The sequence below is a fragment of the Chrysemys picta genome, chromosome 1 (genome assembly GCF_011386835.1).
Source record: "Chrysemys picta bellii isolate R12L10 chromosome 1, ASM1138683v2, whole genome shotgun sequence".
In the NCBI taxonomy this organism is placed as follows: Eukaryota; Metazoa; Chordata; order Testudines; family Emydidae; genus Chrysemys; species Chrysemys picta.
In genome coordinates, this window is record NC_088791.1 from 236,109,486 (window position 1) to 236,124,167 (window position 14,682).

The window sequence follows — 14,682 nt, forward strand, 5'->3', positions numbered from 1 at the left end:
GAGGCAATACCACCTCGTCCTAGACAGGAACCGTACCGCAGAAGGGGCAGGGATAACAGGCGTTGACGTAACATGCCTAACCAGGGCCAAAACCACGGCCAAGGCAAGCCGCAGCCGGGAAATAAGCAAGGGTTTTGAAGCTGCGATCGAGGACAGCGTACCGACCCTTATACCGGATCCCCCTCTATGTTTCAGGGACCGCCTGTTCCATTTTTACCATGCTTGGTTCCGTATAACATTGGACCGCTGGGTCCTGCGCATGGTGGAGACGGGATACACCCTTCAGTTCTCCTCACCCCCTCCCTCCTGACCCCCATCCTCATGCGGGCCCTCCTCAAAGTAGAAGCAGTGGAAGAGGTCCCTCCGGATGTAAGGGGGAAAGGGTTTTACTCCAGATATTTCCTCATTCCCAAAGCAAAAGGGGGCCTCCGTCCCATTTTGGATCTACGCTGACTAAACAAATTTTTGGTCAAGGCACGTTTTCGTATGGTCTCCCTTGGCGCTATTATCCCATCCCTGGGATCCGGAGGATTGGTACGCTGCCCTCGATATGAAAGATGCATACTTTCACATTGCCATCCGCCGGCCCACCGACGGTTCCTGCGCTTCACCATCAACTGACACCATTTCCAATTTACAGTCTTGCCCTTCGGCCTAGCAATGGCCCCGCGAGTGTTCACGAAATGCATGTCCATGGTGGCAGTCTTTCTTCGAAAAGAAAGATGCAGGTATACCCGTACTTGGACGACTGGCTCCTTGCGGGCAGGTCGGAGGACGAGGTCCGCTCCCACGTGACACTGGCATTACAGGTGTTCCGCAAGCTTGGTCTACTGGTCAATGTACCCAAGTCCTCACTGATCCCCACGCAGAGACTGGATTTCATAGGAGCAGTCCTGGACTCGGGGCGGCACAGGCAAGTCTTCCAGTGTCACGGTTCTTGGCCATTCAGAGGATCGTAAGCTCCATCCAACAATTCCCCAATACCACGACCAGATGCTGCATGCAACTCTTGAGGCACATGGCGGCTTGCACACATGTAGTCAGACATGCCCGCCTAAGACTCAGGCCATTACAGTTGTGACTGGCCCAAACGTATCGCCCTAACAGAGACCCCTTAGACCTAGTAGTGACAATCCCAGCTCGGGTGTCGAACTCCCTCCGCTGGTGGCTCGATCAGCAACAGGTTTGCCAAGGGGTCCCTTTCGCCACCCCGCAACCCACTCTGACGTTAGTAACAGATGCGTCGGACCTGGGCTGGGGGGCGCACCTTGGGGACCTACGGACCCAGGGCTTATGGTCCAGGAAAGAAAAGTTGCTTCACATCAATTTGAAGGAGTTAAGTTGCTTCACATCAATTTGAGGCAGTTCGCCTCGCCTGCCAGACCTTTCATGCTACCATAGAAGGCCACAGTGTGTTAGTTCTGACGGCCATGTTCTACATAAGCAAGCAGGGCGGGTCCCGATCCTCTCCCCTCTGTCACGAGGCGCTCCTCCTATGGGACTTCTGTATAGACCATTCAGTCCACCTACAGGCAGCATATCTCCCAGGGGTCCAAAACGGGTTAGCAGACCACCTCAGCCGGTCCTACCACATGCACGAATGGACTCTGAGAGAGGACGTCCTGCATTCAATCTTCCAGAGGTGGGGATTTCCCCAGGTGGATCTCTTCGGCACCAAGGACAACAGCCAATGCCCTCAGTTTTGTGCATTCCAGAACCTCAGCCCGGCTCAGTGGCAGATGCCTTCGCGATTCCGTGGGGCGGGAGCCTGAGGTATGCCTTCCCACCATTCCCGCTCATCCACAGGGTCGTGCTCAAGACCCGCAGGGACAAGGCGACAGTCATCCTCATCGCACCGGCGTGGCCATGCCACCATTGGTTCACGACCCTGCTGGAACTGTCTGTGACCGCCCCGATCGCCCTCCCCCTCTATCGCGACCTCATCACGCAGGACCGGGGTCGCCTACTCCACCCGAACCTACCGTCGCTACATCTCACGGCGTGGTATCTCTGGCTAAACGATACGGAGCACAGGTGCTCCCACCAGGTCCAGCAAATTCTTCTTGGTAGTAGGAAGCCCTCCACAAGAGCGACCTACCTTGCCAAATGGAAGAGGTTCTCCCACTGGTGTGAGCCTCATCACATACAGTCTCTGCAGGCCTCCGTCCCATCAATACTGGACTACTTGCTGCACCTCAAGCATCAAGGGCTTGCCCCCACCTCAATTAAAGTGCATCTGGTTGTCATATTGGCGTTCCACCCCGGAGAGTTGCGGGTTTCGGTGTTCTCCAACCCCACAGTAGTCTGATTCCTCAAGAGGCTGGAGAGGGTGTTTTGCTACTCCTGCCTGCCGGTCTCAGCATGGAATTTTAACCTGGTCCTAACTAAACTCACGGGGCCGCCCTTTGAACCCCTAGCCTCTTGCTCCCTCATGCACCTCTCATGGAAGGTAGCGTTTCTAGTGGCCATCACATCGGCTAGGAGGGTATAGGAATTGAGAGCCCTAACTTCGGAACCTCCTTATACAGTTTTTTATAAGAATAAGGTGCAACCGAGGCTGCACCCCAAATTCCTTCCTAAGGTGGTCACGCAATTTCATATGGGACAGGACATTTGTTTACCGGTGTTCTTCCCTAAGCCCCATACAGACCCAAGCCACTGCAGCCTGCATACCCTCGATGTCCGTAGAGCCTTGGCATTCTATCTGGAACGGACCAGACCATTCCGCAAGTCGACGCAACTGTTCATTGCCATTGCGGAGAGAATGAAAGGCCAGCCTATCTTGGCGCAACGCTTGTCAGCATGGATTGTGCTTTGCATACGCACATGCTATGAGCTCGCCAACGTACCAGCCCTGGAGATCAGGGCTCACTCGACTAGGGCCCAAGCGTCTTCGGCGGCTTTCTTGGCGCAGGTTCCACTCCAGGAAATCTGTAAAGCGGCCACCTGGTCGTTGGTGCATATGTTCACAGCCCACTACGCGATCCATCATCAGACCAGAGAGGACGCGGTGGTCGGCAGGGCTATGCTTCGATCAATTGTTCCTTGACTCCTACCTTCCTCCAGTGGTAAGCTTGTGAGTCACCTAATGTGTAATGGACGTGAACAATCACTCGAAGAAGAAAAACCAGTTACCTACCTTCTGTAACTGTTGTTCTTCGAGATGTGGTGTTCACGTCCATTACACTTCCCACCCTCCTTCCCCTCTGTCGGAGTCACGGAGGCAAAAAGGAACCGAGGGAGGGTCAGGCCCTCAGGGATATATATACGCTAGAGCGGGGTGCTGCTCTGGCAGGAGGGGGGGAGTCTGCCAGCCCGACGGGAGCCGCTGAGGGGAAAAGTTTCCGACGTCCATGCACGCGACACGCGCACACCTAATGTGTAATGGACGTGAACAACACATCTCGAAGAACAACAGTTACAGAAGGTAGGTAACCGTTTTTTATCAGGTGCTACATATAGCTGCATTTCTAGAAAGCCAAACAGTACAGAGTGGGAAGATAGTATTTCAGTGGAATAAAAATAACTTGTTAGTAACTATATCCTTGTTTGATAACACCTTGGCCTTTAGCTTCAGGATGCTTAGCACAGGATACTCTTATTACTTCATAAACAGGAAGCATTTTCCAGTTACCTAAATGATCAATTGTGATACAAGTTGATTATTATCACTCAGGTATCTGTCAAATGCTTGCTTGACTGTCAGCAAAATTATTGTGCTTCACATTTGGAACCTAAAATGAAAAGTTATAGAAACAATTGCATAATTACACTAGCATTTGTTAAGTAAACTGGTAACTAGCCAAAACTTAAGTTGCAAGGATCTTCAACACTTTTGATTTGTATAAAACTATTTACTGGAATTGCTGTATGGTATCTACTGTAATGAAAGTGTACACTATTTGAATAGACAGACTATAGTTTTAGGGAGCAAGTACACACATGAGCTGAGGGTAACTTTCAGAGACTGACTTGGAGTAAACTTGTTAGTTACATACACACAAACCCCAGAATGGTTTATGTGAAAGGTATGTTTTATGAAGTATAAAACAAATTTCTTCAGAGACATTAAAGTCTGAAAAGCAATCATGAAATCAAAGCATGTCTTATTTTGTCAGTATATATGTGCTTTAATAAAAGGAGTGAGTCAAAAACTACGTAGAACAAATTATCTATTTGATTTTACTGTTACTGAAAAGCTTGCAGTTTATTCATCATTTTTGTCAAGTGAATGGATTTTGTAGTCTCACTGCTCTCTAGAGCTTCTGCACTGATAGCCTGATTTAGTTACCTGAAGTGTATTTTAAGAACCTTTGCTATGTTGTCCTAGAGATGTAAAATTCAAATAAGAATATTAGATTATATTATAATACTGAATCAAAAGTGATGTATATATTTGTATGCTTCTAAAATACAGTACATTTTCTTTATAGTAAACGGATAGGAAATACAGGACCCAGATAGGGCTGCTCATGATGATCTAATGAAAATAATTTCAGCATTTGAGGGTTGCGGATTGGTGTTGTGTGTTCCATTTTTTCTTTAAGTTGCTTTGATGTTACAAACTTATAAAAGAAAGGAACGATGGCTTCGTATCAATTTCCCATCTGGAAAACAGTGATATTACTTTACTTCACAGAGATGCTTAGGTTAAATTCTTAATGTTTAGGGCAGGGGTGGCCAACCCCTGGGGCTTCGGAGACACATGTGCTCTTCAGAAGTTAATATGCGGCTCCTTGTGTAGGCACCAACTCTGGGGCTGAAGCTACAGGCGCCAACTTTCCAATGTGCTGGGGGGTGCTCACTGCTCATCCCCTGGCTCTGCCACAGGCCCTGCCCCCACTCCATCCCTTCCCGCCCCCTCCCCTGAGTCTGCCATGCCCTCGCTTCCCCCACACACACACTCCCCCGAGCCTCCTGCACACCACGAACCAGTTGATCGGGAGGTGCGGGGAGGGGGAGGCGCTGATCGGCGGGGCTGCCAGTGGGCGGGAGGTGCTGGGATCAGGGTGGGGCTGCTGACGTATTACTGTGGCTCTTTGGCAGTGTACATTGGTAAATTCTGGCTCTTTCTCAGGCTCAGGTTGGCCACCCCTGATTTAGGGTGTGTCCAGATACTACAACAAGCACCAGAGAAAAGTGTATAATTAAATAAAATAAATTAAACTACAGAACAAGAGCAAGCTTGTAAGGAGGTGTTGCTTTTCTTATTTCCAGGGGAGACTTAAGTATTGCTTCATAATGCTTTTAATGAGGACTTATGTATGTGAATTCTTTTCACGGCTTTATTTAAATTTGTATTTCTTGTCCAGTCTTCTGTGATATGAAACCTAATAATAATTCTATCTAATAAAACACAATAAAAACATTCTGAATAGACTTATATTCGTTTCTCTTGTTTTTTGACAGGCCAGTTGGGATGCCAAAAATGGAAAAAGTTTATCTACATAACCCTAGTTTAGAAGAAACTATTATATTAGTATCAATATCTGCTACAACATCACATTTTCATGCATCATTCTTTCAAAATAGGGTGAGTTACTCTGCTTATTAAAGTTATCCTGTTTTTCTTATGACTGTGAAAACTTGTTTCTCTTTGTAATGAGTAGCTCTTGCTTTAAACAAAATTTCTGGTGGATATCTAAAACTTTATGGATTCTTCAGGTCTTTTGATCTTTACCAAGACTGATAAAACAACTTTTCATTTCTAAAAGTATTTTCAGCAATTAAATATCCAGGCCTGACTGCAGTTGTGATTTGCACACACTTTCCTTTATGAATCCTGGTTTTTCTTCCCAAAGATTGCCAAGCTATGTCACAACAACCTTCACTTCAATTGGAGGACCCTAGGAAGCTGCTTTTCCTGTGTTCTTAATAATAATCACTGATGTTGGCCAGAGGAGAAGCTGAGATGTAGGGTACATGTAGGAATGCACTTTAAAATTTCTAGGCTGTTTCTCAACACTAATTATGTCAGTGATTTAAGCTTAGTTTAGGCTGTGTGCAGATGTTTTTACTACTGTCAGTCTAATCCTGTTTAGAACAGAGAGTAACTTTCTAGTATAGGTCTCAAAATAAAGAGCAGAGTTTAGGGTGATGATTTGTTTTTAGTTACAGTACAGTATACTAACTATTGTTTGCAGTGGTGCAAGTAGAATTCATTTCTTACCGGTATGCTGCACTCATGGGAGGGAAACAAAGAGGGGGGCATGTGACTTCCACACATGACTCCTCCTTGCCCCAGCCCGGGGCCCCGTCCCCTCCCCGTGATCCATCTCATGTTACTTGGGGGAGCGAGGGTGCCTCTGTCATCCTCTTGCTTCGCAGGAGACTTCTGAACTGCAGGGCTCTCTGGAACCACAGTGGTGAATGGAACAGAACGTGGGGCCACTGGACTGCCCCATACTGGCAACTCCTCTGACATGGCTGTACTGCCCCTCAGCCCTTCCATGCAGATGCGTCTCCTGAATCCTGTCTGCGGTCTGTACAACCTTGCCGGAGGACAGGGCGTGGGGTGGGGCTGGGATGGAGGAACAGTACAGCCGCTCCAGGGGAGCTGCTGGCATTCTGCTCCTTTTGTCGCTGTGGTTCCCTGCTCCTTTTGTTGCTGCGATTCCCAGGAGAGCCCTGCGGTTCAGCCCTGGAGCGGCTGTACCAACCCCAGCCCTGTGCTCCGGTGAAGCTGCTGTACAGATCCCAGCCAGGAGACGCAGCTGCATGGAAGAACTGGGCGTGGTACAGCCGCACTAGAGGATGCGGCCCCACATTCTGTTCCTCCTGTGTCTTTCTGGTACAGCGTACTGGCTATAAATATCTTACTGGTACGGCGTACCAGACTGTACCGCCCTACTTGCACCATTGATTGTTTGTATACTACTTTCCTTTACATTCTAAACGTTTCTTTCCAGTAAAGTCTTGCTAATTTTGCCATGAAAGGAACCTGCATTGAAATCCTTAGGACTCGTTAAACTAACACTGAAGTATTTTTGTGGGGAGCAACTGAAACTCCTCTGCCTTTAACCTGATCCTTAAGCTCACTAGGTCATTCCTGCTTCCTTTAATGTCAGTCAGTTTACTCTTTTGGCACCTATCAGCAGTTTTTTTGTGGTAATAGTTTCTACAGCCAATTCCAGGATTGTATGGGGTTTTTAAAGTTTTTAAATGCATTTATTATAAGGGAGAAAATTGGAAACAGTAAATAAGCAGACACAACTAGATTAAGATTATGAAAAATGTAGCCAGCTGTGCTCTAAGGTTAGTTACAGAGAATATTAGCTAAGTCTTACCTTTTAGGAAGTCCTGTGTCAGCTAGTTGCTGTCTGAGGCTCTCTCTTTCCCCTTCGCCCCCTGTGGTCTGTCTAAATTAGGACAGGAACCTATTACTGACAATGGTTGTCAACTGGTCCCTTCTAGATCTATGTCAACTGATATCAGTACAGTTTGGCTGGTAATGTAGACGGGGTCAAATGGTTTTAAACTCTGACAGAACCTATATCATACTAGGCTTCTAGGATGCTTCTGTGGAGATACTGAAAACAATTTCTCCCTGTTTACACTAGCAGCCAAACTGCTTTAAATATCACTTGAGGAGCAGCTGGGGGGAGATTCACTGTTAAATTGTCAATAATGTGAATCACTTTCGGAGAATAATCAGACCCTCTGAATCAAACTGGCTAGTTCCATTCCTTCTCTTGTAATCCAGAGTGAAGGTCTGAGTCCATGTGGTGTTTTTATAAGTCATACATTACTGTATCCTTTAATCAGATATCAGTCCACAAGTACAGTTGTATTTTAAAGTTCTAACCTATTTGCTTAGATGTTCAGTACAGTACTCAGAAGCATCTTTCAGTTCACTTAATTTTGAAAGGGTCCAGAGCCGTACTTTCACCCATTTCAAAAGAAGTCTTTGAACCTGTCCAAGAGGTGAGTCCTTTAAGATGGATACAGAAATGCTGTGCATTTGAGAGAGAGAGAAAAAAAAACCCTCCAAAAAACAAGTATCCCAAAAGTTTCTGATATACCTGAAGGATCTTTCAAAAGGTCTTCAGTTCCCTTTGTGCTCTTTGAGCTTGCATTTTTCTTGAAGCAGCTGCTATTAGCATGGTTAATGAACACTTCAAAGTGGGAATTTGTTTCCTAGCTGAACACGGTTTAGAAAATAAAAATTAATAGAAAATACACATAGAGCCAACTTATTGCTATAACAGATAGAAGCCAAATTGAACAGCGAGGTCTGAACTGTCGCACTGAGATCAGAAATACCTTAATATGTTTACTTCATTCTTTGTAATGTTAAATCCAAAGATCTGATTAATTTTAGTTAAACCATTCTACCTCTTGTAAACCTGATGTACAGTACTCTTGATAGAGTGGATGTGTCGAAGCTCTGCTGATTGTACATGTTGCCTCAAGTATGACAAATTTACAGGGGGTTGTACTTGTTACTAACCCATCAGAGCAGTTTTTTCCAAGGCCTGTGAAGCAGATGAGACAGGCATTGGGCTCTCAGCCAAGAAATTTGAAGAGGGCTAGCACCTGCGTGCGCTTTGTTTGTTTTTGTCTCGTTGTGTTCAGAAAACTAACAGCTTGGGTCCTTAACCATGAGATGTCCTTTCTCAGTGTTGAGACTTATGATAGTCAATAAATCAAGGTATAGAAAAAATTTATTTTTAAATTTACTATATCAAGTAGCTTTGAATATGAGTGAGATTTGAGGATGTGGTAGGGAAACGGTTCATTATCCTGAATTTACAAGTAGGTAATTCCAGTCTTTATCTGGCCAAATAAATTCGTCTTGCTTCATTTCTCAGTGAAATGGCAATTCATTTTATTATTTAAAGAACACTGTCAAGATTGGTTTACCATTCTGCCCCCCCCCCCATTACATTTTGTAGAAATTCCTTCAGTTTAAAAACGTATCAAAGTATCACAATACAGCAGAATAAACATAGTTTGGGCAGACAAAGATGAAAAAAACTTGGCACATGTAATGCTTAATGTGAGTTTTTCAAAACAAATGTTTTATTGCTGTTTCTTAAAAGTGATGGATGAGATGAAGAGGACAGAAGGAAAAGTGGGAATAGATTTTACTTTTTCTCCATTTAAAGATAATGATCATTGACACGTTTTAAAAAATTTAATAAGTCAGTGAAGTGATGCGTGGTGAGAGTTGATGCACTGATGTTTCACCACCAAAGTGGCAAAACTGGATAAATAAGAAAGTGCCTTTTGATAATCAGTGCCCAAACCCTGTACTGTAATCTTTAATGTTATGGAATGTTTTGGTTCTAAGTGTTGAATAATCATATCAGGATTTAAGTTCCTGATTTAAGGTTGAAGTTTGCAATATCATACTGTGTGGACACTGAGATTCAACTTCCTTTGCCTATTAAAGGTAGAATGAATAGGTGATATACAGTATTTTCTCCTTATGAAATTGACTTTGTGTTTTCAAACTAAAATCTTTGAGAAATTTCAGTGAAATTTTAGATTATGCTGTTAGAAACCCATAGGAATATATTATTTCTAACTAAGTATACAATAGCTTGAATATTGCTTTGTTCCTCATTAATATTTTTTGCTAATGTTTAAATGTGCAGTTTCAGCTAAACATTCTTTGAACTATATAGCTTTCATTGTGGCTATCTTAAACTGATTTGAAAAAACAAATTACAATGAAGAGAAAATAAGACTGATATTAGAAATGCATTAACTCATTTAGGGTATGTCTACACTGCGAAATTAGGTTGAATTTATAGAAGCCGGTTTTATAGATATCGGTTTTATACAATCGATTGTGTGTGTCCCCACATAAAATGCTTTAAGTGCATGAAGTCGGCGGACCGCGTCCACAGTACCGAGGCTAGCGTCGACTTCCGGAGCGTTGCACTGTGGGTAGCTATCCCACAGTTCCTGCAGTCTCTGCTGCCCATTGGAATTCTGGGTTGAGATCCCAATGCCTGATGATGCAAAACAGTGTCATGGGGGGTTCTGGGTACATGTCGTAGGCCCCTCCCCCTCCGTCAGAGCAACGGCAGACAATCAATTTGCACCTTTTTACCTGGGTTACCTGTGCAGACTCAGCTCAGCTCACCGTCACCATAGGTCATCTGGGTGCTTGCAGACGTGGGGCTGCACTGCTACACAGCAGCAGCCCCTTGCCTTTTGGCAGTAGATGGTGTATTACGACTGGTATCCGTCATTGTCGTATTCCAGTTCAATCAGAGGCACCTGGGCAGACATGCTTTGTCTCCTGGAGACTTAGTCCTGCCGGCAGTCCTATTGAACCGTCTTGACGATGATGGCTAGCAGTTGTAGTACAGTATCTTCTGCCAAGCACCCAGAAGATGCCGAGGGCTATCAGTCATGCTGCACCGTCTGCAGCCAGCTTAAGATGTAAAAAATAGCTGTATTCATTTGCTTCCCCCACCCTCAGTGAAATCAACAGCCTGCTAAACCCAGGGTTTTGAGTTCAATCTTTGGGGGGGGGCATTCTGTGTGACAGTTGTTTGTGTTTCTCCCTGATGCACAGTCACCTTTGTTGATTTTAACTCCCGGTACCTGTACGCCATGTCGTCAGTCGCCCCTCCCTCCATCAGTTTCGCGCCTTTTTTCAGACCAGATGCCATAGCACTGGGATCATGGAGCCCGCTCAGATCACCGCAGCAATTATGAGCACTATGAACACCACGCGCATTGTCCTGGAGTATATGCAGAGCCAGGACATGCCAAAGCAAAACCAGGACCAGCCGAGGAGGCGATTGCAGTGCGGCGACGAGAGCGATGAGGAAATTGACATGGACATAGACCTTTCACAAAGTATGGGCCCCAGCAATGTGCAAATCATGGTGTTACTGGGGCAGGTTCATGGCGTGGAACACTGATTCTGGGCCCGGGAAACAAGCACAGACTGGTGGGACTGCATCGTGTTGCAGGTGTGGGACGATTCTCAATGGCTGCAAAACTTTCGCATGCGTAAGGGCACTTTCATGGAACTTTGTGACTTGCTTTCCCCTGCCCTGAAGTGCCAGAATACCAGGATGAGAGCAGCCCTCACAGTTGAGAAGCGAGTGGCGATAGCCCTGTGGAAGCTTGCAACGCCAGACAGCTACTGGTCAATTGGGAATCAATTTGGAGTGGGCAAATCTACTGTGGGGGCTGCTGTGATCCAAGTTGCCAGGGCAATCAAAGACCTGGTGATATCAAGGGTAGTGACTCTGGGAAACGTGCAGGTCATAGTGGATGGCTTTGCTGCAATGGGATTCCCAAACTGTGGTGGGGCGATAGACGGAACCCATAGCACCAAGCCACCGAGTACATAAACCGCAAGGGGTACTTTTCAATGCTGCTCCAAGCCCTGGTGGATCACAAGGGACGTTTCACCAACATCAGCGTGGGATGGCCGGGAAAGGTACACGATGCTCGTGTCTTCAGGCACTCTGGTCTGTTTCGAAAGCTGGAGGAAGGGACTTTCTTCCCGGACCAGAAAATAACCATTGGGGATGTTGAAATGCCTATTGTGATCCTTGGGGACCCATCCTACCCCTTAATTCCATGGCTCATGAAGCCGTACACAGGCAGCCTGGACAGTAGTCAGGACCTGTTCAACTACAGGCTGAGCAAGTGCCGAATGGTGGTGGACTGTGCATTTGGACGTTTAAAAGCGTGCTGGCGCAGCTTACTGACTCGGATAGACCTCAGCGAAACCAATATCCCCATTGTTATTGCTGCTTGCTGTGCGCTCCGCAATATCTGTGAGAGTAAGGGGGAGACATTTATGGCAGGGTGGGAGGTTGAGGCAAATCGCCTGGCTGCAGCCAGACACCAGGGCGGTTAGAAGAGTACAGCAGGGCACGGTGCGCATCAGAGAAGCTTTGAAAACCAGTTTTGTGACTGACCAGGCTACTGTGTGAAACTTCTGTTTTTGTTTTTCTCCTTGATGAACCCTCCGCCCTCCCTGCCCTCCCACCCCGGTTCACTCTACTTCCCTGTAAACCAACCACCCCACCCTCCCCCCTTCGAGCACCGCTTGCAGAGGCAATAAAGTCATTGTTACTTCTCATTCATGGATTCTTTATTAATTCATCACACAACTAGGGGGATAATTGCCAAGGTAGCCCGGTATGGGTGGGGGAGGAGGGAAGGAAAAGGACACACTGCAGTTTAAAACTTTAAAACTTTAGCACTTATTGAAGGCCAGCCTTCCGATGCTCGGGCAATCATCTGGGGTGGAGTGACTGGGTGGCCGGAGGCCCCCCCACCGTGTTCTTGGGCATCTGGGTGAGGAGGCAATGGGACTTGGGGAGGAGGGCTGTTGGTTACACAGGGGCTGTAGCGGTGGTCTCTGCTCCTGCTGCCTTTCCTGCAGCTCAACCATACGCTGGAGCATATCAGTTTGATGCTCCAGCAGCCGGAGCATCGACTCTTGCCTTCTGTCTGCAAGCTGACGCCACCTATCATCTTCAGCCCGCCACTTGTTCTGTTCAGCCCGCAATTCATCCCGCCACCTCTCCTCTCGTTCAAATTGTGCTTTTTTGCACTCTGACATTGACTGCCTCCACGCATTCTGCTGTGCTCTTTCAGCGTGGGAGGACATCTGGAGCTCCGTGAACATATCATCCAGAGTCCGCCGTTTTCTCCTTCTAATCTTCGCTAGCCTCTGCGAAGGAGAAACATTTGCAGCTGGTGGAGGAGAAGGGAGAGGTGGTTAAAAAAGACACATTTTAGAGAACAATGGGTACACTCTTTCACGTTAAATTTTGCTGTTCACATTACACAGCACATGTGCTTTCGTTACAAGGTCGCATTTTTCCTCTTATATTGAGGGCCTGCCGGTTTGGTGTGAGAGATCACTCACGCAGTGCCAGGCAACAGAATTCGGCTTGCAGGCAGCCATGGTAAGCCACAGTCTTTTGGCTTTTTTCACCTTCATAACATGTGGGAATGGTTTCAAACAGCAGCACCCTCATTTCCCATACCAAGGACCCATTGGGATGACCATTTAAAATGGGTTTGCAATGTAAAAGGAGGGACTGGGGTTTCCGGGTTAACATGCAGCACAAACCCAACTACCCCCCTCCCCCCCCCCCCCACACACACACACACACAATTCTCTGGGATGATCACTCCCTCCCCCCCCCCCCCCCCACCGCGTGGCTAACAGCGGGGAACATTTCTCTTCAGCCGAGCAGGAACGGGCTGAATGTCCCCTGAACGTCCCCTTAATAAAATCACCCCATTTCAACCAGGTGACTGTGAATGATATCATTCTCTTGAGGATAACAAAGAGAGATAAGGAATGGATGTTGTCTGCATGCCAGCAAACACCGGGACCATACGCTGCCATGCTTTGTTATGCAATGATTCCAGACTATGTGCTACTGGCCTGGCATGGTAAAGTGTCCTACCATGGTGGATGGGATAAGGCAGCCCTCCCCAGAAACCTTTTGCAAAGGCTTTGGGAGTACATGAAGGAGAGCTTTCTGGAGATGTCCCTGGAGAATTTCCGCTCCGTCCCCATACACATTAACAGACTTTTCCAGTAGCTGTACTGGCCACGATTTCCAGGGCAAATTAATCATTAAACACGCTTGCTTTTAAACTGTGTGTAATATTTACAAAAGTACACTCACCAGAGGTCCCTTGTGTGCCCTCAGGGTCTGGGAGCACGCCTTGGGTGAGTTCGGAGGTTACTGGTTCCAGGTCCAGGTTGATAAACATATCCTGGCTGTTGGGGAAACCGGTTTCTCCGCTTTCTTGCTGTGAGCTATCTTCATTGTCTTCATCATCATCATCATCATCATCTTCCACGTACCCCGAACCCGCTTCCCTGTTGCATGTTTCTCCATTGACGGAGTCAAAGCACACAGTTGGGGTAGTGGTGGCTGCACCCCCTAGCATGGCATGCAGCTCAGTGTAGAAGCGGCATGTTTGCGGCTCTGCCCCAGATCTTCCGTTTGCCTCTCTGGTTTTGTGGTAGGCTTGCCTTAGCTCCTTAATTTTCATGTGGCACTGCTGTGCGTCCCCGTTATGGCCTCTGTCCTTCATGGCCTTTGAGACCTTTTTTAATATTTTGCCATTTCGTTTACTGCTGTGGAGTTCAGCTAGCACTGATTCGTCTCCCCATATGGCAAGCAGATCCCGTACCTCCCGTTCTGTCCATGCTGGAGCTCTTTTGCGATCCTGGGACTCCATCATGGTTACCTGTGCTGATGAGCTCTGCGTGGTCACCTGTGCTCTCCACGCTGGGCAAACAGGAAATGAAATTCAAAAGTTCGCGGGACTTTTCCTGTCTACCTGGTCAGTTCATCTGAGTTGAGAGTTTTGTCCAGAGCGGTCACAATGAAGCACTGTGGGATAGCTCCCGGAGGCCAATAATGTCGAATTCCGTCCACACTACCCCAAATCCGACCCGCAAAGGCCAATTTTAGTGCTAATCCCCTCATTGGAGGTGGAGTAAAGAAATCAGTTTAAAGGGCCCTTTAAGTCGAAAGAAAGGGCTTCGTCGTGTGGACGTGTCCAGGCTTAATTCGATTTAACGCTGCTAAAGTCGACCTAAACTCGTAATGTAGACCAGGCCTTAGTCAAAGTCCCACTTACTGTGCCATTCTGTGGTTGCTGACTTTCCTTCAGATTCCTCTTTGTGCCAGAACTATACTCCAGGATCTGAGCTGCATGTAAAAA

General features: G+C 46.8%; 1 protein-coding gene across 3 annotated transcripts in view; it reads left to right on the forward strand.

Moving 5' to 3' along the window:
- Positions 1-14,682, forward strand: part of TMEM131 (transmembrane protein 131) — a 171,486-nt gene that overhangs the window by 88,989 nt on the left and 67,815 nt on the right. For all 3 annotated transcript variants that reach the window (XM_042840820.2, XM_008167357.4, XM_024104406.3), the window contains exon 5: positions 5,410-5,533. In XM_042840820.2, the coding sequence (XP_042696754.2) occupies positions 5,410-5,533 (124 nt within the window). The remainder of the gene's footprint in view (positions 1-5,409; positions 5,534-14,682) is intronic.